A 26,606-nucleotide genomic window follows, 5' to 3' on the forward strand; every position below is an offset into this window, starting at 1 on the left:
TTGATTTTTTCACAGAGAAGAAGAGAGAGGGATAGAGAGCTAGAAACATCGATGAGGGAGGCCAGGGGATTGTCAAGGGCGGGGGGGAAAAAGGACACATATGTAATACCCTTTGTAATACTTTAAGCAATAAAAAAGTTTTTTTAAAAAAAAGAAACATCGATGAGAGAGAAACATCAATCAGCTGCCTCCTGCACACCTGCTACTCGTGATGTGCCCGCAACCAAGGTACATGCCCCTGCTGGAATCGAACCTGGGACCCTTCAGTCCGCAGGCCCACACTCTATGCATGAGCCAAACCAGTCAGGGCAATATATGTATATTTTTAAATGTATCATAATTCATCATGCAGATATACCATAATTATTTACATAGTCCCCATTGTTTCCAATTTTATATCATTCAAACAATCCTGATGTGAACATTTTTATCAGCAATCTTTTGTCCTCAATTCTGAGTATTTGGGGGGATTATTATCCAGAGGGAGATTGCTGGGCTCAGAAAGGATTGCCCTTAGACTCCTGGTAGATATTGGGAAACTTTAGCAAAAAGGTTGCACCACTTTACAATCCCATCAGTAAAATCTGAGGCACCAAAGAGGTCCATTTTTATCTCAGGGTTCTGGTGAAACCACCCCTTTGTTGTCGCAGTAGAGGTTGTGAAGGGGTACTTACCAGAGCATTGGAGGGATCAACACTGCTTCCTGCTGCTTACTTTCTTCAAGAGAAGCTCCAGTGTGTTAAAGAGGCATCCTAGAATTGGGTATTTCATTGCAATGGCAGAGTTAACCTTAAAAAACTAGCATATACATTTTAATATTTGAACTTTTATTTTACACATAACATTTTTATCTTCCTAAAGTCCAGTTTATATTTGCCAACAAGCCATGTACTTTTTTCTCTCTGAATTATTTCTACATTGTAGGTAGTTTGAGAAGAAAAAACAAAAATATCTCCCTGTTAAAGTTAATTTTAATAACCATTCAAAAAGTGAACTGAATAATTATTGTACTTGTTTTAAAGAGCATGAAAAAGTAAAGGGAAATAATGCAAAGTAGAAAATTCATGAATAGGTAATCACTTTCTATAGACAATAAGCAATGTTCTAATAAGCATTGAGAAATAAGTAATTAACTTTCCAGGTGAGTAAACATTTTGTATTCTTGAAGACCTAAAAGGAATCTAAAGATAATGAATAGCAATATGTTCCCAATTTTCAAAAGAAGATTAAAAGAACCCTGGTCCTCATTGTTTAGCTACAAAAAATTAATTTTTATTGTCCTGGAATATAAGAAAAAAACAAGTAGCTTTTGTTTATAAAGAGTCACTTAATCTGAATAAATTTGATGGGTTGTTGATGAAGTTATAAAATGAGTACAACACAAAGCACTCTGGATTCAATGCCTCGATGGTAATTAAACACTTGATAAAGCCCCATGATCCTCTCACTATATTAATTTAAGATGGCTTACATAACAAAAGTCAGCTAAGACTTTGCAACTAAAGGAAAAACAGAGATAAAAGCTATTAGTTGGTAAAAGCTATAGGAATTGGAGGCAGGGCCAAGTGAATCCCAATGATTTAGGAGTGGGCATATACCAAGCTACTAACTAAAATTTTATTAGGACCTAAATTTTAAGTTACAGCAAATATGAAATTGTATATAAATGCCACAGGGAAATGAGGTGAGATCTTGGGAAATAATAACTATCTGGAGAAAATTTTTTAAAACTTGATCAATGTTGAGTTCAAAACTGGGCAGAAACCCATAAAGTGGAAAGGATGCTTCAGAAAGCCTGAATCTGAGCTGAGATGGAAGGGACAGGTAGGGCAGGGTCATTAGGAAGAATCTACTTGAAAGGGTTAGTAATACAATATGATAGCAGAAAATTCTGGAGCCCAATGAACTTATTATTACTGCATTTAAAGTGCTCAGAATGAATGCGACAGAAAGGGCAAAGCCTAAACTGATTTGTAATAAGGATGTATTTTAAGTCATACCTTCTGTTGTGCATGGTTTATTTCCCTTCAGATTACACCTCACCCAATTGAAAAGAAATCAACAGAAACATAAAATCTTTTCCCTCATGATCCAAAGAAGACTCAAAGTTCCAGCAGCCTCTCTAAGGACTACTTCCAGCTTTCTCCCTCCTCCTCAAGTGATGGGTTTCCCTTGATCTAAAGCTCCCTGGGCCAAAAGTTATCTCTGGAAGTACATCTCAGTGGGACGATCCCAAACATGCCTTAAGTGGTTTGGGTTCTTTTAATTACATGTAAGTCTGTGGATTTATAGTTATGAAGTCATAAACTGGGAATTTTCTGGTCTTTGCAGGATAGTGACTTCAAAGAGACTCTAAGGGTATGTGGTACCTCTGAACTGAAACCAAATACCCATATTTTCTCTACAGATACAACAGTATCCTAAATAGTAAGAACCTCAAGATGCTGATGGCTTTCATGCCTGGTACTGAGCATCAGCCAGTTATTTTTGTTTAAAAAGTATTATTATTGTCAGTATTACAGATGTCCCTCATTTCTCCCTCCACCCAGCTCCTGCCAGCCAGTTATTCTTCCCTCAAATTCATAAAGTTCGTAAATATAAAATTCTATGGGGGAGATTATGTAAAAATAAATGTCTGTTAGCCATCATATCTTATTTTAAAAGTATGACTGCCCTCAATATTTTACAAGCTACTGATGATAGCTTTCTACGTTGTAGTTTGTACTTTCCCATGTCTTTGAAATCATAGGGGTTTGGACCTGAAGGGTATCTAATCAAACTGTCTCCTCTTAAAATATATAAGGAGATAGAGGCTTTGAGAGATGCAATGGTTTGGACCAAGTGACTGCAGTAGTTTCTGTCAACTGAATTCCATTTCAGTCCTTGAAACATTCTACCACCTTCTCTCTTCTTTTCACCTTGCTAAAAAATTACTTTAATGGCGGGGGGGGGGGGAAGGAGCTTAGAATAAAAACAATGGTGTGTATGCACATGGATGTGTATTTGAATTTCAAATAACAATGAATCTATACATTTCCTTCACATGCTCACTACATTGTTATGCATTAGATATGTAGCATTTGCATCCCAAAAATTCTATTTTTATATGCTATGCTTCTCTGACAATATTATGATGAACTATCTTCTGTGTAAACCACTAAAAATGGCTTAATCACCAATCCAGGCTTTATTTAACTTGTACTCCTTTTTACATGGTTTTAATTATTAAAACGCAGATTCATAAGATTCAACATTTACTCGCACTTCATCTTAGGAATTTATTTAGGAAACGTGGTATTATTCTGTGGTTTCATAAAAATAATAAATATCTCTGAATAGATGGTAATTTCATGTTCATTTTCAGAGAGATGGAGCTGCATTAGCAGTGCTATTTCACAACACCCATAATCTTCTAAATTGACTTATTTGATGCTCTTCAGGATTTATTTTTCTAAAGACTTAGATTTCTATCTGTTTCTGCTTTTTAAATAGCTCTTCATGATTGTGAATCCAACTAATGTAATTTTCACATTTGGTGCCATTTTTCTAAAATGACAATACAGGGCAGTAAAAACTATTTGGAAGTTCTTCATACCACCCTTGTACCTTGATTCAAAATATAGGTAAAACATAAGGAAAAGGAAAATAGGAAGAGTTGAAGATCTCTGTGTAAGAAAATATTGTGTTAAAATCAAACATGTACTGTGAGGGGTAGGCTGTGAAGTAAGATTGGGTAATAAAAAAAATCTCATCAGAAATGAGCTTCTGGGCAGTAAGGAACTGAGAAACTGAGAGTAGCTCTGTTCCCTTTTATCAATACTCTTGTAGAAATGTTGTCTCTACTCTGGCCTCTTTCATCTTTAGTCTACATCCTAGTACTTTCTGAGCACCTTACTTAGCTTTTCTTAAACTAATTCAAGTACCTAATAATAATGATGATGACAATGATTTCTTATATTTTAATCAAAATATTCAGTAATGCCTACATTTTTATTTGGCAATGCTTGGAAGGCCTCTAAGGAAGCCAACTATGTTCACAATGAGATCTACTCTGAAGATAGTGTGTCCCATAGCATTAAATGTATAATCATTTTTAGCAATAGTAAAGTTGTTGTTTTTTCCAGTAGGTTGTGCCTTTATGCTAAAATAAAAAGAAGAAAACCTGTAAAGATAGATAAATAGATTAGACAGACAGACAGACAGATACGTGTGTGCATCTGTGTGTGAAATGTGTCAATATAATGTGTGTGTGTGTGTGTGTGTGTGTGTGTGTGTGTGTGTGTGTTAAATCTCTAGGGAAAGGGTCTCTTACCTCTTTCTTATCCAAGTAAGGCAGAATTTTGAAGTTTGGAGCTAACTGATCATCCATCTCAACGTACATACTCTGTAACTCAACAATATTTGAATTGCTTTAAAACAATTGCCCTCATGTTGTTGCAGACATCGCATTTCTACTTCTTCTGGGGCATGAAGAAGTTGGTTGTAAGCAGTTAGTAGAGTGTGAGTGCATGTGTTTTAACTGAATAACTTAGCTGACCCCCTGCCAGGATGACTGAATTAGCCAACTGGCAGCTTAACTGGAGGACACTTGACTGGGGTCTTGGCCCAGTTCCTGGGAATGGTGGTTACACCCTCCCAGAAACGCACTCTCTCTGTCCTTGGGCAACCAATGCCCTCAAATCTGAGAATGCATTTCCCATGCATTTCCATCCCAGCCCTGGCTCTCTTGAAGGCAGTCTCTGCAGAGCAGCTCAAGACTCCAGGGGGAGTCTCCTCTAATTACAATTGCTGGGGGGAGAGGGGGAGTCGGGGAAGCTTTATCTCCTGCTAGGCTTCCCAGCTGCTTAGTTCCAGATCAGCCTGGAGCCTGCCAAAGTAAATAAATAAGTAAGTAAATAAATAGTTCATTCCTGCACTCCTGCCCCCATAAGTTACCTCAAGAAGGCTGCTTTCCCCAATCCTCCCAGTGCTAGGAAGGGGAGCAAAAGTGTTATCCCAAAGTACCAGGAGGAGGGTTAATGTTTGCTTTGTTATTTAGAGAAGGAGAGGCTAGTATGCAGTGTGTGTGTGGGGAGGGGGGGGGGGGGGCGTGCACAGGGAAATAAGTAGGGGAGAGAAATAGGCAGAGGCCGGGGCCCTGGCTCCCCTCGGAGCCTCAGAGAGCGGCACACATCGTAATTCCCTTTCTAGAGCCTTACAGATTTCCACAAACAATGACATCACTGGGGCGCTTCAGACCAGATTACAGCTGGGGGTATTTTCCTGGGAGCAAGGCGGGCGGGGTGGAGAGATGGAGGAGCTCTCCGGGGTGCTGAACGGGGCGGGGGCGCGGGCTCTGGTAGGTGCCCCTAGCTGGCGCTGGGGAAGGCAGACTGCCGAGCTGGGGGCGGACAGGGGAGGGCCCGGGGTGGCCCAGGGCAGGGCTCACTGCTTCTCTGGTTCTCATTGGGCTGCTGGCGGGCGCACGTCACTCAAACTGGTGCTCTCCTCCCGCCCCTGGGGAATTGGAGCTGAGGAGGAGCTGAAAATGCAGATTTAGCATCAAGCACAGACATACACTCGCTCTTTCTCTCAGATACACACAGCTCCTCACATTCGCACCTCTGCCAGCGAGTCGGGCCGCCTGACTACACAGCTTCCCTGCCAGCCAGATGCTAGAGATCACACATTAATTTGCGGCTTTCCAAGCCCCTAATCAGTCTCTTTTTCTACACAAAGATTCCTTTAAAAAACAAACAAACAAACAAACTACATCTATATATATTTCTTATTTGCACCTTTCTTCTGGGTCCCCTGCTCCGCCAGCCTGCGCGCCTCCTAGCACCACTTTTCACTCCCAAAGAAAGATGAAAGGTGGCTGTGCCTCCCAGTGGAAGGCGGCCGCCGGGCTTCTCTTCTGTGTCATGGTTTTTGCGTCGGCCAAGAGACCGGTCTTCACGAATAATTTTCTTGTGGAGTTGCATAAAGGAGGAGAGGAAGAAGCTCGCCAAGTTGCAGCAGAACACGGCTTTGGAGTCCGAAAGGTAAGATCTCCCTTGCATTTCGCTTGTTGTTTCAAAACGGGGGCACAGTCCTGCGCAATCTCATTGCAGAATTCGCAAGTTTTCTCTCTCCTGCGATGCAGACATTCTGCCATCGGCTCTTTAACACGATATTGCCTCCAGTGATCTATCCCATGTTATGTAATTAAAACGTCCTTCAAGTGTACCAGTAAGGTCATAAAAACAATGTATTGTTCTTTGGGCGAAAATAGGAGAACACCTTGCAAACAATGCCCTGCGCCCGGGCTGCTGTCCGAGGTACCAAGTTCTCAAGGCTGCTTGGGGATGGAGGGCTGAGGTGCTGAACATCTGGGCTTGGCGTTGGCTGCCTTGCTAGGGACGTATCTATTCCCCGCTCCCATCCCCAGAGAAAGAGTAGTTTCTGACAGACAGGGCTAGAAGCTTGGGCATTGCGATTTCTCTCCGTGCTTTTCAGACCCCGCGCCAGGAGGACTTCCCTCCCGGTGACTTCGGCCCCTGCTCTTTCCCAGGGAAAGCAGCTCCCCGGCTCCAGGAGACTTGGAAACCTGAACTGGTTTTTCTTTCCAAAATTTGGGCGGAACTTCTCGAGCTCGCCCCAGCCCACCCCAGACTCCTTGTTAGCTCTCAAGTTCACGAGGCAGAGCTGCAGGAGCTAGAAAGATAGATTCTGAGGAGGAGTGCTCCGCGGAGAAGTGCAGGTGGCTCTCCTGGTGTGTGGGCGGCCAGCGTGGCTTTCCCAGGAGGACGCGGGGATCCCCACTCCAAGAAGTTGGCAGAGTGCAACCGTTTGGGCACCAGGAGGAGGCTTCCTGTCTGGAATGCCTGGGGACTCCTGTGGAGAGTCCGAGGTTCCCATTCTGGGAGGGCGAGGGGGAGGAGAGCGCTAGGTGGGGACCTACTCACTCTTCCTGCGAAATGTCCAGGCAGGGATCTCACGTGTCCTTAAGGAACCTGACACGAGGTGGGGTAAAGTGAGCGTGCCGGGAGAAACCGGGGCGAGGGGAAACGTGGAGGACGTAGGATGCGATTTGGCAACCAGAGAGCCTGGTGGAAATCTGTGGGAATCTGTCAGGGCCCCATCTCCTTGCCCCTGATCCCAGGAAAGAGGCTTGAGAGGAGCAGGGTGGAAGCTCTCCGTCGCTGCCTTTGCCTCTCAAGGGCAGCGCGAACTGGAACTCCTGGCGGTCCCTCAGCCCCGACTTTCCACGCCTCCCGCCTTCCTCCCAGCCTCCTGAGGGCTCCCGCACTTGCTGCGGGCTCCCCCGCCTCCCTGGGGCGTTGGCAGCCGCGATTGGGACCCAAGGTGGGTAGGACAGCGCGTTTGCCAGAGGTCTGGGCGGAGGCGCCTGGTCCGCCAGCAGCGCGTGGGCGGGTCTTGCAGAGGGAACTTGTTGCTCCGGGGAAGCGTGGGAGGAGCAGGGGCGAGACAGCCCAGCGGAGCGAGCGGTCCGCCCGCTGAGGTTCTGGCCCAGGGCCTGTGGGCAGTTTCAAGAGTGGTGCCAGCAAAATAAGCAAGCAGACCCTCTCCTTCCTTCCCACCTTCCTGACCAAACTTGGCAAGATACAGGACCCAGGCGCCATACATACATCAGTCATTATTATTAGCTGACAGTTATAGGGCACCTTTATGTGCCGGAGTCTTTACATCCTTATTTGCTATTCTCAACCACTCTTAGGAAACTACTATTATTATGGAGCCTATGGTACTGATAAGGAAATGGACTAAAGAAGGCCCGAGATAAAAAAAAAAAACAACCATGGATTTAAACCCAGAGCTTTCAGAGGTGAACTCGTGCTCTTTAAACCTAGTTCATACCAAACCAAGCTCAGGGCTCTGCGGGTATGTGGGCTTCGGGGTACGCTGAAAAGGATTGTGGCATGGGGCTCTTTAGTTGTTGAGTGTAAAGGACTGCAGCTGATGCAGAAATAGCCTTGCTCTCTCCCCCCACCCTGCACCATTTCATAGAGTAAGCGGGCATTGCTATCTCCTCTTTTGAAAACATGCCCCTGGGATCTGATCTTAGAAACTTAATCAAATCTACGTGCAGCTGACATTAATAATGTTAACTTATTAATTGTCCAAGAGGATTACTTTTCCTGTATAGAGGCAAACAACTTCATGAGGGATTACAGTTTTGATGATGGAATTTGAGCAAGAAGGTGTAGAGACAATCGCAACATAAATGAGTCTGGATCACGTCAATACACTTACCTTAACATCTCAGGGAACTCATTCTTTGGGTGAAATCAGATACCTAAGTCTCTTTCTCCCCCATTCTTTCTTGGAGAGGAGCCCACTGGTTTTTCGGCACAGCCTCAAACCTGCAATTGCTATCTAGGAGAAATGGGCTTTTGCCTTGCCATTTCTTTCCTTACCGCTTCCTAACTGCTCAGAAGTAGGATTGCTTATCCAAATTATTTTTGCTCTGATTCATATTTAAGTAAAAGATACTTCTGTCTGATGAATCTTTGCAGGATGCTACACCTGTCTAGAATAAACTCTTTTCCCCCCTCACCACCCCCCCCCTTGGATCCATGTCCCACTCATCCTTTGAGACTGAGTTCCAGACCTTCCCTGACCTGATGCTACGGATTACACTGAGTTTTCCCTTCCCCAAATTCCTGTGGGACAAAAAGCAAAGCCTCTATGACATAAGCTAAGACAGCTATCACTTCTCCTCTAGACATTTCACATGTGTGAGTGAAAATGGTTGTAAGTATTGCCTTTCTGCTTGAAAGGTAAATATTCAGGGATAGCTTCTGTATTTCTGGTTTTGTCGCCATTGTCAGTATATTATTGGGCTTGCCAGCCTGTACGGAAACTTCCTTAGTTGTATTTATTACTCTAGGTTCCCTAAACACTGTGCTGTCTTGTTTTCATCCTGCTGAACTGTACTTTTGTCATTTGTTATTCGCTTTTTATTTAAAAACCCCCAAACCTCATTCTCTTTTCTCTCTCTAACACTTAGTATACTTCCCAACTCCCACTACCCCAACTTCTCGGAGACTCAGGGTCAGACAGCAAAGATTCTCAGTAATTATTTTTTCATCCAAAGAAAGGCCAGCTGTGCAGACTAGAGGAACCAGCTATTTTACTAACTTACATCACTTAACCTCACAAACCTCTGAAGTAGAAATTATTGGTATCAGCACTAATTCTCAGATGAAAAACTTCAAGTTTCAGGAAGTTAAATAACTGCTCATATCTGAAAAGTGAGAAAATAAAAGCCAGATTTAAAACCAAGTTTTCTCTACCAAAAATAATTTTGTTTTCCTATGATGCTGCCTTCAGGAAGCCTTTCCTGACTGCCAAGGGCTCTGCCTTTGGGGTACTACCTTTAGAGTCCTGTTATTTTTGTTATTTTTTTCTCTTTACTTCTTTATTTATCTAATACATATTTAGCATTAACATACAGAGCGGGGCAAAACTAGGTTTACAGCTATTCATATGGAAAATAATAAAGTAATGTGTTTTGTGTACTCACAACTACTTTTGCCCCATCCTGTACAAACCTTTGTCATTAACTAATGTGAATGAGTATGTATTTCTTTAGGTATATCATACATCTTCCAAGAGGAGAAACAATATACAATGTCTTTTTATATTTTTATATTTAGCACAGTGGCCTGTATACGAGGTATTCAGTGAATATTGTTGAATATTTTGCAAGACTCTTACAAAACCATGAGCAAGCATTATATTTCCTCTCTAAAATGAAATAAAAATGCCTTTAACTTTACCCTCTAAAAGGTTTGATTGGACTAAAGATTTTTATTTTATCGTGGCCTCGCCCAAATATGTATGTTCATCAGAGAAGATGCATATGTCTAGAGTGAATGAATTTATAATAATAACAAAGGTGTTATTCCAAAGATTGTCTTAAAATTCTCACTACACTATTAAATTTAATTCCCTTAGGGAAAAATATTTATTAAAGCAATATGTTGTAAGTTCACCAAAAATCAAGTAACAATTAGGATAAAAATCCAAACAGTTACAATTAGCTATTTTTGCTTTGCTATGATATGTTTTGTGTTTTTAAAACATATTTTTATTGATTTCAGAGAGGAAGGGAAAGGGAGAGAGAGAAACATCAATGATGAGAGAGAATCATTGATCGGCTGCCTCCTGCACGCTCCACACTGGAAATCGAGCTTGCAACCCAGGCATGTGCCCTGACTGGGAATCAAACCATGACCTCCTGATTCATAGGTCGATGCTCAACCACTGAGCCACACTAGCCAGGCTGTTTTGTGTTTTATGCTTGTAGAACTGAGGCTGGGATGATTACATGAGTAAAATCATGTGAGTACTTTTATATGTATGAACGTTTAAAAAATTTTCTATCTAATAATACCTGTGTTCTTGGGTAATGAAATAATAAAATTTTGGTTATTTTAATTTTATTGAAGTATAATCTATTTTAGGAAAGACCACAGCTTTTCACCAACTGGGTGCTCATGTGTAACCAGCACCCAAATCAAGAAATTAAATGCTATAGGCATCCCATAAGTGCCCCTCTTGCTCACTTGGGTAGTTTTTAGTTTTAGGCTATTATAAATATTTCCTCTGTGGATATTGTGGTATAGGTATTTTGGTGAAACCATGCTTGGCTTTCTGTTGGGAACATTTCTAAGAATAGAAATGTTGAGTCAAGGGGCATGCATACATTCCACTTTATGAGACTGTATCAGTTTTCTATTGCTGTGTAATAAATGACTACAAATGTAGTGGCCTAAAACCACACAAATATGTTATTTCATAGTTTTTATAGATAAGGAATCTGGCACATTTTAGTTGGGTCCTCTGTTTAAAACCACAGAGGCTGAGCCCTAACCAGTTTGGCTCAGTGGATAGAGCATCAGCCTGCGGACTGAAAGGTCCCGGGTTCGACTCCAGTCAAGGACATGTACCTTGGTTGTCGGCACATCCCCAGTGGGAGGTGTGCAGGAGGCAGCTGATCGATGTTTCTAACTCTCTATCTCTCTCCCTTCCTCTCTGTAAAAAAATCAATAAAATATATTTTTAAAAAATAAAATAAAACCACAGAGGCTGAAATTAAGATATTCACCATTGCATCCTCATCTAGAGGCACAACTAAAGGAAAATCCACTTCCAAGCATATTCAGGTTTTTAGAAGAATTTAGCTCTTATAGTTGGAAACCTGGAGTCTTCATGTTCTTGCTGGCTACTGGCCCAGGACCACTGTCAGTTCCTGGAGGTTCCTATCATGACTTTGCCACATGACCCCTGTGATAGGCCTTCTCACAGTCTGACCCTTTATTCCCTTTCTTCAGGAAGGACCCATTCCCTGCTTAGGGTTAACCTAATTAGGTCAGGCCCACCCAAGATAATTTCTCTTAATTTTTTACTAATTCAACTAAACCATATTTGGGACCTTTACTATATTTTATAAATCTCTTCATCTCTATCATATAATGTAATCTAATCACAGAAATAAAAGCCAACATACTCACAGTCCTGTCTGCACTCAAGGGGAGAGGATTGTATAAGGCATGTACACTAGGGCGTGGCTTGGGAACATCTAAGAGTTCTGCCTATCATAGACACACTGACAAACAGTTTTGCAAAGTAGTTATGTCAATTCCCATTTCCACCAGCAGTGTGTGAGGGTTATGATTGCTCCACATTCTTACCAGCATTTGATATTTTATACCTTTTTCCTTTTAGTTATTTTGGTGGGTATGTACTGGTGTCTCATTGTGATTTTAACTTGCACTTTCTTGATAATCAACTGAAGCTGGATTGTCTCTTCATATGCTTATTGGTCATTTGGATATTCTTCTTTACACAGCATTTGTTCAGGTCTTTTGCCCTTAAAAGCCTTTCTAAGTATTGTCTTAATTTTTAGTTTATAGGAACTCTTTACCTATTATGGATAGGAATCTGTTGTCAAATATCTGTATTTTAAATATTAATTAAAGTTGACTTGAAATACAATATTATATTAATTTCAGGTATACAACATAATAATCTAACATTTACATACCTTATCACTATGTTATGTATAATAACCCACCTGTCACCATAGGTAGTTATTATAATACTAGAGGCCCGGTGCACAAAAATTTGTGCACTCAGGGGCGGGGGGTGTCCCTCAGCCCGGCCTGTGCCCTCTCGCAATCTGGGACCCCTTGGGGGATGACCACCTGCTGGCTTAGGCCTGCTCCCCAGGGGATTGGACCTAAGCTGGCAATCAGACATCCCTCTGGCAGCCTGGCAACCCTCAGGGGATGTCCACTTGCCAGCGGGGAGTAGGCCTAAGCTGCAGTCAGACATCCTTAGCGCTGCTGAGGAGGCAGGAGAGGCTCCCACCACCACCGCTGTACTGGCAGCCATCAGCCTGGCTTGTGGCTGAGCAGAGCTCCCCCATGTGGGAGCGCACTGACCACCAGAGGGCAGCTCCTGCATTAAGCGTCAGGCCCCTGGTGGTCAGTGTGTGTCATAGTGACCAGTCATTCCCAGTCTTTCTTCTGTTAGGGTCAGTTTGCATATTACCCTTTTATTATATAGGATAGAGGCCTGGTGCACGGGTGGGGGCCAGCTGGTTTGCCCTGAAGGGTGTCTCAGATCAGGGTGGGGGTCCCGCTTGAGTGCCTGACCAGCCTGGGTGAGGGGCTGATGGCTGTTTGCAGCTGGCCACACCCCCTTTAGGGTGGGGGTCCCCACTAGGGTTCCTGGCCAGTCTGGGTGAGGGGTTACCTTCTATAATTGAAACTTTGTTGCTGTCACTGGACCTGAGAGCTGGCTCCTGCTTTCTGGGATTTATTTACCTTCTATAATTGAAACTTTGTTGCCCTCACTGGAGCTAAGAGCTGGCTCCGTGGCAACCGCCGGCTGAAAGCAGGTATCTGGGGTTTGTTTAGCTTCTATAATTGAAACTTTGTTGCTTTCAGAGCTTAGAGCAGGTCTCGGCAGGCAGGGAACCTTGGCTTCCTCCATCACTGGAGCAAGCAAACCTCCTGCTCGCTTCAGCTGCGTGGCTGCCGGCCACCATCTTTGTTGGCGGTTAATTTGCATATCTCGCTGATTAGCCAATGGGAAGTGTAGCGAAGGTACAGTCAATTACCCTTTTTGTCTTTTATTAGATAGGATTATTGGCTAAATTCTTTATGGATGTATATTATATCTCCATGACTCATTAATTTATAAATGGAAGGTTGCACCTCTTAAACCTTTTCATCTTTTTCACCCTTCCTCCTAACCCCTCCCCTCTGGCAACCATTAGTCTGTTCTCTGTTTTTAGGGGTCTGTTGCTGTTTTGTTTTATTTGTTCATTGTTTTACTTTAGATTCCACATGTAAATGAAATCATATGGTATTTGTCTTTCTCTGTCTGGCTTATTTCACTTAGCATTATACCCTGTAAGTCCATCAGTGTTGTCACTAATGACAAGACTCCATTATTTTATATGGCTAATATTCCAGTGTGTGTGTGTGTGTGTGTCATCCTCTTTATTCAGTCATCCATTGATAGACACCTGAGTGGCTTCTATATCTTGGCTATTTTAAATAATGCTGCAATGAACATAGGTGTGTATATATCTTTTTAAAATAGTGTTTTTATTGTCTTCCAATAAATACCCAGAAGTAGAATTTCTGGGTCATATGGTAGTTCTATGTTTAAATATAGAGAAATATTTATTTTTATAGTGGCTGCACTAGTTTACAATCCCACTAACAGTGCATGGAGGTTTCCTTCTCTCCACATCCTCACCAACACTTGTTTTTTGTTGACTTTTTTATAATAGACATTCTGGTATGGTTTTCATAGTGATATTGAGCATAATTTCATGAGTCTGTTGGCTATCTGTATGGCTCCCCTGGAGAAGCCCATTCAGGTTCTCTGTCTATTTTTTTTATATATATTATATATTTTTTATTGATTTCCAAGAGGAAGGGAGAGGGAGAGAGAGAGAGAACATCAATGATGAGAGACAGTCATTGATCGGCTGCCTCCTGCACACTCCACACCAATAATCGAGCCTGTAACCCAGGCATGTGCCAACTGAGAATCCAACCGTGACCCCTAGTTCATAGGTCTATACTCAACCACTGAGCCACACTAGCCAGGCACTCTGCCTATTTTTCAATCAGATGGTTGGGGGCTTTTGAGTTACATGAGTTCTTTATATATTTTGTATATTAACCCCTTATTGAACATATTTACAAATATTTTCTCCCATTCAGTAAGTTGACGATTTCCTTTTCTATGCAAAGACATTTTAGTTTGATGTAGCCCCATTTGTTTATTTTTACATTTGTTGCCCTTGCTCAAGGAGACATATCCAAAAAAATATATTATTAAGACCAATGTCAAAGAGTTTGCTTCCTATGTTTACTTCTAGGAGTTTTATGTTTTCAGGTTTTACATTTATGTTAGAACTTTAACCCATTTTAAATTTATGTTTTAATATAGTTTAAGAAAATTGTTCCATTTTATTTTTTGTGTGTATCTGTCCAGTTTACCTAATACCATTTATTGAAGAGACTGCTTTTTCCCTGTTGTATTTTCTTGCCTCCTTTGCTATAGATTAACTGACCATATAAGTATGCGTTTAATTCTGTGCTCTCTATTCTGTCCCATTGATCTATGTGTCTATTTTTGTGCCAATACCATACTTTTTTGATTACTATAGCCTTGTAGTATAGTTTAAAATCAGGAAGTGTGATACCTCCAACTTTGTTCTTATTTCTCAAGATTACTTTAAGTATTCAGGCTCTTTTCATTATAATTTTTTAAATTATTTGTTCTAGTTCTGTGAAAAGCCATTGTAATTTTGATAGAGATTGCATTAAATCTGCAGATTTCTTTGGGTATTATGGTCATTTGAACAATGTTAATCCTTTAAAACCATGAGCAAAATATATCCTTCCATTTATTTTAGACTTCTTTAATTTCTTTCATCAGTGTATTATAGATTTCAGATTTTTCACCTCTTTGGTTAAATTTATTCCTAGGTGGGTTTTTTTTTTTTGTTTTTGATGCAATTGTAAATGGAATTGTTTTCATAAGCACTCTTTTTTCAACATTTACTGGTGTACAGAAATGGAACAAATTTCTTTACATTAAATTTGTATTCTGCAACTTTGCTGAATTCATTTATTACTTCTAATAGTTTTTTTATGTAGTCTTTAGGGTTTTCTATATATAGTATCATGTCATCAGCAAACTGTGACAATTTGCCTTCTTTTTTCCTCTTTAGATGCTTTTTATTTCCTCTCTCTGTCTGTCTGCTGTGGCTAAGGCTTTCAGTACTAGGTTGAATAAAGTGGTGAAATTGAGCATCCTTGTCTTGTTCTTGATCTTAAAAAAGCTGAAAGCTTTTCACCATTGAGTATGATGTTAGCTATGTGTTTGTTATATATGGCCTTTGTTATGATGAGGTATCATCCCTCTATACCCACTTTGTCGAGAGTTTTTATCATAAAGAAATGATGAATTTTATCCAAATCATTTTTTCTACATCTACTAAGGTGATCTTACAATTTTTATTCTTTGTTTAATTAATGTGATGTTGATTGATTTGCAGACATTGAACCATCTTTGCATCCTTGGGATTAATGCCACTTGACCTTGGTATATGAGCCTTTTAATGTATTACTGATTTTGGTTTGTTTCTATTTTGTTGAAAATATTTACATCTTTATTCATCAGGAATATTGTCCTGTAATTTTTTTTAATATCATTTTGATAATGTCTGGTTTTGGTATCAGAGCAATACTGGCCTCATAGAATGCCTTTGGAAGTATTTCTTCCTCTTCAATTTTTTGGTGTAGTTTGAAAGGGACAGATATTAATTTTTTTTAAATGTTTGGAAAAATTCATCTGTGAAGCCTGGACTTGGTGTTGTTGGGAGGTGTGTTTATTTTTTTATTACTGCTTTAATTTTGCTACCAGTAATTGGTCTGTTCAGATTTTCTGTTTCTTCCTGGTTCAGTATTGGAAGATTGTGTGTTTCTAGAAATGTATCCACTTTTTTTGTTTGTCAAATTTTTTGGCATAAAATTGTATGTTCTATCTTATGATCCTTTGTATTTCTATGGTGTTGGTTGTAACTCCTCTTTTATTTCTGTTCTATTTATTTAAGCCCTCTCTTTTTATTCTTGATAAATATGGCTAAAGTTTTGTCAATTTTGTTAATCTTTTCAAAGAATCAGCTTTTAGTTTCATTGATCTTCCCTGTTTTTTTTGTTTGTTTTGTTTTGTTTTTTGTTTTTGTTCATTTTGTGTTTTTTGGTGGGTCTGTATTTCATCTGTATTTCATTTATCTCTACTATTACCTTTATTATTTTCTTCTTTTTACTAACTTTGGCCTTTGTTGTTTTTCCTAGTTCCTTCAGGTTGTTTATTTGGGATTTTTCTTGTTTCTTGAGGTGGTCCTATATTGCTATAGACTTTCCTCTTATAATTGCATTTGTTGCATCCCTTAAGTTTAGGAGAGTTACGCTTCCATTTTCATTTGTTCTCTCTGATTTCTATGTTGACCCATTGGTTGTTTAGTAGTATGTTCTTTAGTTTCCATATGTTTGTGTTTTTATAGTTTTATTTTCATAGTTGATTTCTAGTTTCATACTCTTGCAATCAGAAAAGAAACTGATGTGACTTCACAGTTCTTAAACTTATCAAGACTTATTTTGTGGCCTAATATGTGGCCTATGCTAGAGAATGTTCCATGTGCACTTGAAAAGAATATGCATGCTACAGTTTTCAGATGAAAGATTTCATATATATATTTATTAAGGCCATTGATCTAATGTTTTATTTAAGACCAATTCTTCCTTATTAATTTCATGGCTAAATGATCTATTCATTTATGTATTTGGAGTATCAAAGTCCCCCACTATTATTGTATTACTGATGATTTCTATTTTTATGTCCAATAATATTTGCTTTATATATTTAGATGATCCTATCTTGGGTGCATAAATATTCATGAATATTATATCCTTCTTGAGTTGGCCCTTTATCATTATGTAATGCTCTTCCTTGTCTCTTTTTATAGCTTTTATTTTAAAATCTATTTCATCTGACCTGAATATTGCCATCCCTACTTCTTTTCATTTTTATTGGCATGAAATATCTTTTTCCATTCCTTCACTGTCAGTTTGTGCATGTCTTTCAATGTGGTGTGGGTCTCTTGTAGGCAATATACAGGTGGACCTTTTTTTTTTTTAACCATTAAGCCACGCTATTTTTTATTGACGAGAGAGAGAGAGAGAGAGAGAGAGAGAGAGAGAGAGAGAGAGAGAGATTTGTTGTTCCACCTATCTGAACATTCCTTGGTTGACTCTTGTATGTACTCTGACTGGGGACTGAACCCGCAACCTTGGCATATCAGGAAGACATTCTAAACAATTGAACTATGCAGCCAGGGCCCTGTATGTTCTTTAATTAAATTTATTCAGGTGATATTGGTTAATAAAGTTATATAGGTTTACAGTGTACAATTCTATGATACATGATCTATATATTGCATTGTATGCCCACCTCCCAAAGTCAAAAGTTCTGTCACCATTTATTTGACCCCCTTTACCCTTAACTACCTCCAATCCCCTTCCCGCTGGAAACCACCATACTGTTTTGGTTTCTCTGTTTTTCTTGTTTGTACATTTGTTGCTTTCAATTTTATATCCCCATATGAATGACATCATATGCTTCTTGACTTTTTCTGTCTGACTTATTTCACTTAGTGTGATATTTTCAAGATCCATCCAAATTGTTGAAAATGGCAATATTTTATTTTTTCTTATATATGACTTCTATATCCAATCATCTATCAAAGGACACTTTGGTTGTTTCCATATCTTGGCCACCATGAAAAACGCTGCAGTGAACATAGGGGTGCATATATTATTGCAAATAAATGTTTTTAAAACTTTCAGTGGTTGAGCATTGACCCATGAACTGGGAGGTCATGGTTCCATTCCTAGTCAGGGCACATGCCTGGATTGCAGGCTTGACTGCCATAGAGGGAGTGCAGGAGGCAGCTAATCAATAATTCTCTCTCATCATTGATGTTTCTATCTCTCTCTCCCTCTCCCTTCCTCTCTCTGAAATCAATAAAAATACATATATTTTTTTAATATTTTTTTCAGGTAGATCCCCAGAAGAAGGGTTGCTGGGAGTCATATGGTAATTCTATTCTTAATTTTTTGAGAAGCCTCTATACTGCTTTCCATAGTGGTTTTACCAGTTTACATTCCCACCAGCAGTGAATGAGGCTTTCTGTTTCTCCACAAGCTCTCCAACACTTGTGAAATAAATCAATGACCTAAATATAAGGCTTGAAACAATAAATTATATAGAAGAAAACATAGCTACTAAACTTATGGACCTTGGTCTTAGAGAGGATTTTATGAATTTGACCCCAAAGACAAGAAAAGTAAAGTCAAAAATAAATGAATGGGACTATATAAAACTAAAAAACTTCTGCACAGCTCAAGAAAACACCAACAAATCAAAAAGTTTACCAACTGAATGGAAGATGATATTTGCAAACAACAGCTCTGACAAGGGGTTAACATCCAAAATATGTACAGAAATCATACAACTCAAAACCAAACAAACAATCCAATTAAAAAATGGACCTGAACAGACACTTCTCTCAAGACGACATACAAATAGCCAATAGGTATATGAAAAGATGCGTAACTTTACTAGTTATTAAGGAAATGCAAATCAAACTACAATAAGATACCACCTCACACCTGTTAGAATTGCTATTATCAACAACACCCTATATTTTTGATTGAATGATTTAGTACACTTACATTTAAAGTAGATATTGATAGGTATGTACTTATTGTCATTTTAGCAAAATTTTTTGGGTTATTTTTGTAGCTCTTCTCTGTTCCTCTCTTTTTCCTTTAGTTTCTTACTTTGTGTTTTGCTGGGGATTTTTATCTTTATGTCTGGGCTCTTTCTCTTCATTTTTTATGTATTTCTTGTAGGTTTTTGGTTTATAGTTACCATGAGGTTCATATCCTATATAATAAAAGGGAAATATGCAAATTGACAGAACGGCAGATCAATCAGTCACTATGACGTGCACTAACCACCAGGGGGCAGATGCTTAATGCAGGAGCTGCCTCCTGGTGGTCAGTGTGCTTCCACAGGGGGAACGCTGCTCAGCCACAAGCTGGGCTGAATGCTGGCAAGCCTCTCCCACCTCCATGGCAGCGCTAAGGATGTCTGACTGCAGCTTAGGCTCGCTCCCAGTGGGGAGCAGGCCTAAGTCATCAGTCAGACATCCCCTGAGGGCTCCCGGACTGCTAAAGGGCACAGGCTGGGCTGAGAGACACCCCCCCCCCCCCGGAGTGTACAAATGTCATGCACCAGGCCTCTAGTATATCTATATACCTATATACAGGCTGTTCTCGGGTTACGTCAGACTCAACGTACATTGTTTCATGGTTATGTTCTGCCTTCTCCCATTTATTTATATGAAAAAAAGTTCCATCATTTCAACGTACATATGTGCTTTATGTTTTTTATTATTTATTTACCACAAGTAAAGGTCAGGAATTGTTATCTTTCTTTTAAATATTTTTTACCGTTTCACTTCATTACTGCTGTGTATGTGCTCCATGTGTGTGATGTAGGTGCTTATGTAGGTGGGTTCCAACTTATGGTGAAAATCGCGTTATGTCACACCGTAGGAACAGAACTCTGACATAACCCGAGGATCTCCTGTACCTATATACCTATATACTTATATATCTATATATCTACATATATAGATATCTTTATATCTATATATCTGTATCTATATCTGCATCTACATGTATCTATATACCTGTATAGCAGCCTATTTTAAGATTATTTGCATTAAAATCAAATGCATTCTAATATACTTCATTTTTACTTCTACCTCCCAAAAATTGATGTTATATTAAATATCTTTTTGTTTTGTATACCCGATAACTACTAATTGTAGTTATAGTTGACTTTGCTATTTTGGTCTTTTAGCTTTCATGCTAGCTTTTCAGTTGGCTTATCCACTGTCTTTGCTACTTATTTGCACTTATCAGTGAGATTTTTTTCTTTCATATATATTCTTGTTTCTGGTTATGGCCTTTTTTATTCATCTTAAAGAAGACCCTTTAACATTTTTTGTAAAGCCAGTTTAGTGGTGAGAAACTCCTTTAGTGTTTGTGTGTCTAGAAAACTTTCTCTCTCCTTTGTTTCTGAATGATAATCTTTGACAAGTAGAGTATTCTAGGTCGTAGGTTCATTCTTTTCAGCATTTTAAATAAATCCTGCCACTCTTCTCTGGCCTGCAAAGTTTCTGCTGAGAAATCACTCATAGCATTTTTGGGGTTCCCTTGTATGTGACTAGTTGTTTTTCTCTTGCTGCTATCAAGATTCTCTCTTTAACTTAAAATTTTGCCTTTTTAATTGTAATATGTATTGGTGTTTATCTATTTTGGTTCATTTTATTTGGGACTGTGCTTCCTGGACCCAGATGTTTGTTTCCTTCCTCTGGTTATGAAAGTTTTCAGCTATTATTCCTTTAAATAATTTTATGTTCCTTTTCCCCCACACACACCTATTATGCAAACCGTACTACTTTCAATGTTTCCCACAGGTCCCTAAAACTATTCATGTTTCTTTAAAATTACTTTTCTCAGATTGCTGATCCATTTATAAGTATCATCTAATTTGATATTGATTCCCTCTAGTGTATTCTTAATTTCAGTTATTGTATTAGTTATTTCTAATTTGTTCTTTTTTATATTTTCTTTTATTAAAGTTTTCATTGTGTTCTTCTATTTTTCTCCCAAGATGACCATCCTTATGACCATTACTTTGAACACCACACAAATTACTCATCTCCATTTCATTAGGATTTTCCTAGGGTTTTATCTTGTTCTTTCATTTGGAGCATATTCCATTGTCTTTTTTTTTCTTTCCGTGTTAATTTCTATGAGTTAAATGGAAAGAGCTACTTTTTCCACTCTTGAAGGAATGGCCCTGTGTATGAGCAACTTGTGTGTAGGCTGCCCATTCTGGGTGCTTTGGCAGGCCTGCTGGGTCTGGAGTAGGTGCATATGTCACTGGGTTGCATGGCAGGACAACTGACTGGAGCTATGGGTATTGGGTGAGGTTTCCTGGCACTGGGGGTAGCTTATTGGGCCAATTGGCTAGATCTGAGATGGGCCTGGATGAAAGGTGCCCTGGTGGGCAAGCTGGCTACAGAAGGTCCTGGAGTGAGCTTAGGAAGCCTGAGGCTCATGGCACCAGAGGCATCCTGGTGGGCAATCTGGTTGGAGTTAGAGAGAGTGCACCAGCTGAGGTAGCTCAGGGCACACTGTGGTGGCCGCAATTAGAGTACTTAGACTGTGCTTCTGCCCATACAATCTTGGACTGGCTAGAGTACTTGATCTAGCCTGTGTTTTCTGGGTGGAGGAGAAACATAAACAATGGCATTCATGATGCCTCCAATCCCAGAAAATTCCTCTCATTCCCCATCCATTTGACAAATGCTTTAGGGTTAGTAAATGGATTTTCTTCATGTATAGTCTAGGTGCTCTTTAAACAGTTGTTTTTCACTGTGCCATGGGTCAGGCAAGTCTGTGTATAAGCCCCTCATTGATATTCTTCATTACTTCAAGTCACCCTATCAGGTATGTTCTGGCAGTTACAGTGTCTTCTCCCCTTCTCTGTGTTGTCTCTCATTTCTTATGCAGAAACTATTCAATCAGCTTTCAGTTCCTCAGGAGGAATTGCTATTTGGTATGCCTATGGGAGAAGGTGAATTCAGGTCTCCCTTTGCTACCATCTTAGACCCCTCCAAACTATTCTCACCTTTTAATGATATTCTAATGTCCCAACAATATTGAATACAGATTATATAATTTTAATCTCACTTAATTATTCAGTCATTGTTAGTCAAAAGATTTCTCTAGCTGTAATCCCCCATACTCTGTCCCATACTTCTCCATATCAAGAGAAGCATGGTTTAGACAGGGGTAAGGGGTAGGAGGAAGAATATATATTTGATCCTAAGTATTTACAAAAGGATTCCTGTCTAAGAAGTCCTTAACGAACAGTTTTTCTAGAACTATAAGCTCTAATGCCACATTTCCAACCTGCCTTGCAGATACATGTGACCATATGATAATTCTAGCCAATGTAAAGTGAGCAGAAGTGATTTGTACTTCTTCAATGCTTGATACATAAAAGCTGCCCATAGATTGATTCTCCACACCTTTCTCTTCTGAGGTTTGATGTGATTGAGAACAGTAAATTTGAAACCAAATGTCAAACATGGCAGAGTTGTAAGATGAAAGAATCCCAGCTCCCTGATTGCTGACTTAGAAGAACTTACATGAATAAGAACTTGAACCACTATATTGTTAAGGCCCTGAAATTTGGGTCTTTATCTTTAGAACAACCAACATCACCCAAACCAATATACTTTCAATAAATATCCCTCTTCTTAAGTGACTGGAGTGATTCTCAAAACCCATAACCCAATCAAGCCAACTCACAACAATAATCTTTTAAATACTTATGAGAGCTTGTATATTTTTATCTCACAATGTCAACCAACATCTCATGTCTTTGTGATTTGTCTTCTTTAGCAAGAACATAAAATCCATTTAATACTCTGTCCCTCTCATTGGCAATCAATATGCCCTACTCAAAACAGGTACTCACTGTTTGCTTCTTGATTAATACATACACTTGGATCACAAGATGTTGATTTGGCTACCAGCTTCTAGAGAAAGCATTTGAAGCACAGGTTTTCCTAAATAGATTCACTTAATGCTCACCTAATACCAAGGTAGAGAGTTTAAAGAAAGGTGAGAGATGTATAAAACCATTTATTGGGGGAAATAAAGAGCATGAAAACAATAACTTAGTTTTAAAACATTTGCAAAGTGTTGTAATGTCATTAGAGGAAATAATTTCAACCTGGAATACCTGAGTTTCACTGTTCCAAAGTTTTAATACAAGCTGAGGGAAATAACATTGTCTTGCTTTTTATGTAAGCGTAGTGCCTGGCAAAACTAAGCCTCCAAAAAATACTGTTGAATAAATTATCTAATTTATGTTGATATCAGATTTATCAGACAATTGAGCATCTTTCCTTTTGAGATTTAAATAAAAAGCAGACAAAATACATGAATTTGGGAGTATGGAAAACATCTCAATGTATTAAGAGAAAATACTCAAGTAAAATAAAATAACCTGAAATAAGTTAAAAATCCTTAATCACATGAAAAACATTAACTTTTTTCAAAATTGCATATTATCATTATTTTTGTAAATGTTAAGTAACACAAGAAAAGTTAAGTAACACAAAAAGAAGAAAGTATTTTTTATTACCCCAAACCTCATTACTCAGAAACAACTATTAACAGCATTAAGTAAACTTTATTGCAGATATTTCTGTATGAATATATACAGAGAGAAGAAAATCATTACATAAATTATTTTTACAGAACTGAAGTCATATTATACACACTATTTTAGATTTTAAATTATTTAACTTAACAGAAGAAATGGAAAGAAAACTGAAGAAATTGTCAAACTTTATATAAATTGGTCACATAAAATATATTTCCTAATAAATCTCCTTAAAATTAATATATATATATTGTGCACACTATTTAGGAGTTTATGCTTTTTATATATAAATGGTAAGATAATATATATATTATTACATGTTTACTAAGTTATATATTTCAACTTTAGTGAACTATAGACTATGTGCTTTGCAAAATGGAACAATTAGCATTTAACACTTCCTCTCCCTTCCCCTATTTTCACATTCCAATTATTGTCAGGTGTATCATATTTTTTTGCATCATGGTACATAGAAATATTAACCTTCTGCTTATAACCATAACTTATAATTTTGTTTATATTAGTTATATTAAAATTGCTTTTAATTTCATCAGAAGTTCTTTCACCAGAACTTTTTCAAACCCAAATTCTCCATTTCCATTCATCTCTTCATTCACTGGGTTTTATTGAAAAGTGAAGAGATTAGCCTAAGCATGAAAAGGGAACTCTTCCCTCTCTGAGATAAAAGAAAGCGGAATGGAGAGATGAAGTTTAGTTTGTAGGTCAGAGGGAGGATATGGAGAGTCACAGTTATTTCAAAAGTATAAGAGGCAAGGTCAATACTTTGAATGGGGAAAGAGGTGATGGCATCAACACTTCAAGGGAGGTAAAATTTTGTACACTGTTTAATGGGAGTGGGAGGGGTTGTTGACAAAATACCAAAAGAGACATATGGGCAGTACTGAGTGACCAAATGAGAGAGACAAGATTTGTAGTAACGCCACCAGAGTCAGTTTTTTAAACAGCATGCGAATAGGGGTGGTGAGCTGGGGAGAGAGAGAAAAAATAAATTTTCCAAAATTGGAATATCAATAAGATAGAAGAGAGGGTAAATTGGAATTAATAGTAAAAGAGCTGAAAAGGAGAAAGCTGTGGTTAGTGAGTGGCTTGTTGAAGCTCAAGACTCCAATAATTGAGCCCTTGCAGATAATGATAAAGTCCATGGAAGTGAGCTATCAAAGTCAAAAAGAGGTGAAGGTGGTCAAAGGACTGAAAGTCAAATGCACAAATATCCATCCACATGCACCTTAATCATGGAATGGCAGTAGATAGCATTGCCAAGGAAGAGTGGTAAGAGAAAAAGGAGAGGAGAGATCCTAGGACAAAATCTTGAAGTACTTTGGACATGGAGGGAAAATGAGCAGCCAGGAGAGGAGACAAAACTTAGACCGTTAAATATATGGAAGGAGAATCAAGAGAGTGCAGGGCGAGAGAAGAGGGTTAGACAAGAATGGGGCAGCCATGGCCACTGGTCTTAAAGATTAAGACATTGTTAAAACTGAAGACATTGCTTTAACACCTAGGTTAGTTTGGATTCCTAGGAGTAGTCCCCGGGACAAGGATTTAATTGCAAGTTGTTTAAGGAGTGAATCTAGAAAAAACTGTTTGGAAGTGGGAAATTGAGACAGGAGAGGAAAGGCAGGAATTAGGAGTGCCTTATAGAGCAAGTTGTCACTGTAGGTAACTAGGGTTCAATCTCTGGGAAACTCTGAGCACTAGTGTGGAACTCTTGGCCCAGAGTCATCTTGCCTGAGGAGTAGGGGAACTGGGATATTTATATGCCAATTTCAATCAGACATGATTGATAGTTACTCTGAGGTCATGTTGACTTGCCAGCATTTTGGCCTGGCACATCCTTAAGCCGAGCTGCATTTGACTGAACAGAGTAAGCTCTCAGACAAAGAGATGCAGAGGCTGGCAGGCACTAAATGTGAAGGCCCAGAGGGATCTGAGCAGGAAAGTGATCGTGTCTGCTACAGGATGGAAGCCAAACTGTGATGAAGCAGAGGCATCAAGTGTACACACTTCCTTCAAGAAGTGTAATGGTAAAGGAAAGGCAAGGGAAAAAAAGTATTATGGTGGCTTACATTTCTGTGGTTTAATGATTTTTATAAATAATGGTTTCTAACCACTTGTCAGACCACTGGGAGATTGCTACTGTGCCACAATATTGTAGCATACTTGGCTAATTATTCTAATTGCCTTATCCATAATCATTCACATTTTTACAAATAGGAACTGCAATTATGGAATAACAGCTTGTCAGAGGAGGGAGGGTTTTGAGAATGAAATTAGTTTAACCCTTCATTTCACACATGAGGAAAAGGAAATCAAATACGATGTTTATATTTTTAACTATTTGCAATGGGCATTTGGACCTGGTTGCTTACTGGCTGTGGTTCGGAGAATGCACTGCTGGCATCACTGCACCAGCCTTCCATTCTGGATGGACTTGAGTGAGATTCCTGAGTGATTAGCCACATAAAACAACTTGGTCTAACCAGACCAGTTCATTTCAGGACATCGTGGTTTGCTTTTCACCATTTTATTCTTAAATTTTGTATTAATTCCAGTTTTCCAAGCACAACTACTCATACGTTTAGGTGTTCCACACCAATAACAACCTATTGGATTTATACTTGGTGATAGAATAGGAATTTATATTTCTTGAAGATTCAATATGGCAGCAGAATAGGTGGAAGTTACATTCACTTTCTCCCATGATCAAATCAGAATTACGACTAAATTACAGAACAATCAACCTGAATAACCAACTGAAGACTATCTAAACAGGAGTCTTATAAACAAGAATTTATAGAAGTCACATCAAGACTGGTAAGAAGGGTGAAGATGTGAAAAGGGCTGGCTCCACTCCCACATGCAGTTGAAAATCTGGAGGGTTAGCTCAGCTCAAGGTTTCCCTTGAGAAGCAAGGGGGTTTCAGCCTCACTTCAGGCTCTCCAGCCTGGAGCACCAGAGCTGGAAGAGGGGCCCTCAAAACATCTGGCTGTGCAAATCAGCAGAGATTCCATCTGCCAGGGGAGATGGGAGTCTGCTAGAAATATGGGCACCTTCTCAAAGGTCCAAAGCACAAAATCTCATTAATGGCCACTCACCCTGGGCTCTGGTGGAGGGATGGGGGCTCAGAGTGGCCTGAAGTCATACAGGGAGAGACTGGGTTGTGTACCTGTGGGGAGAGGGCT

At 39.2% G+C, this 26,606-nt stretch overlaps 1 protein-coding gene across 1 annotated transcript in view; it reads left to right on the top strand.

Annotated features, from left to right (window-relative positions):
- Positions 1 to 5,846: 5,846 nt before the first annotated feature.
- The window catches only part of PCSK2 (proprotein convertase subtilisin/kexin type 2), a 253,572-nt gene continuing 232,812 nt past the window's right edge, over positions 5,847 to 26,606 (top strand). The window contains 1 exon segment of the mRNA XM_023753214.1: positions 5,847 to 6,023. Coding sequence (XP_023608982.1) covers positions 5,847 to 6,023 — 177 coding nt within the window.

Source organism: Myotis lucifugus, unplaced genomic scaffold (assembly GCF_000147115.1).
Source record: "Myotis lucifugus unplaced genomic scaffold, Myoluc2.0 scaffold_42, whole genome shotgun sequence".
Lineage (NCBI taxonomy): Eukaryota > Metazoa > Chordata > Mammalia > Chiroptera > Vespertilionidae > Myotis > Myotis lucifugus.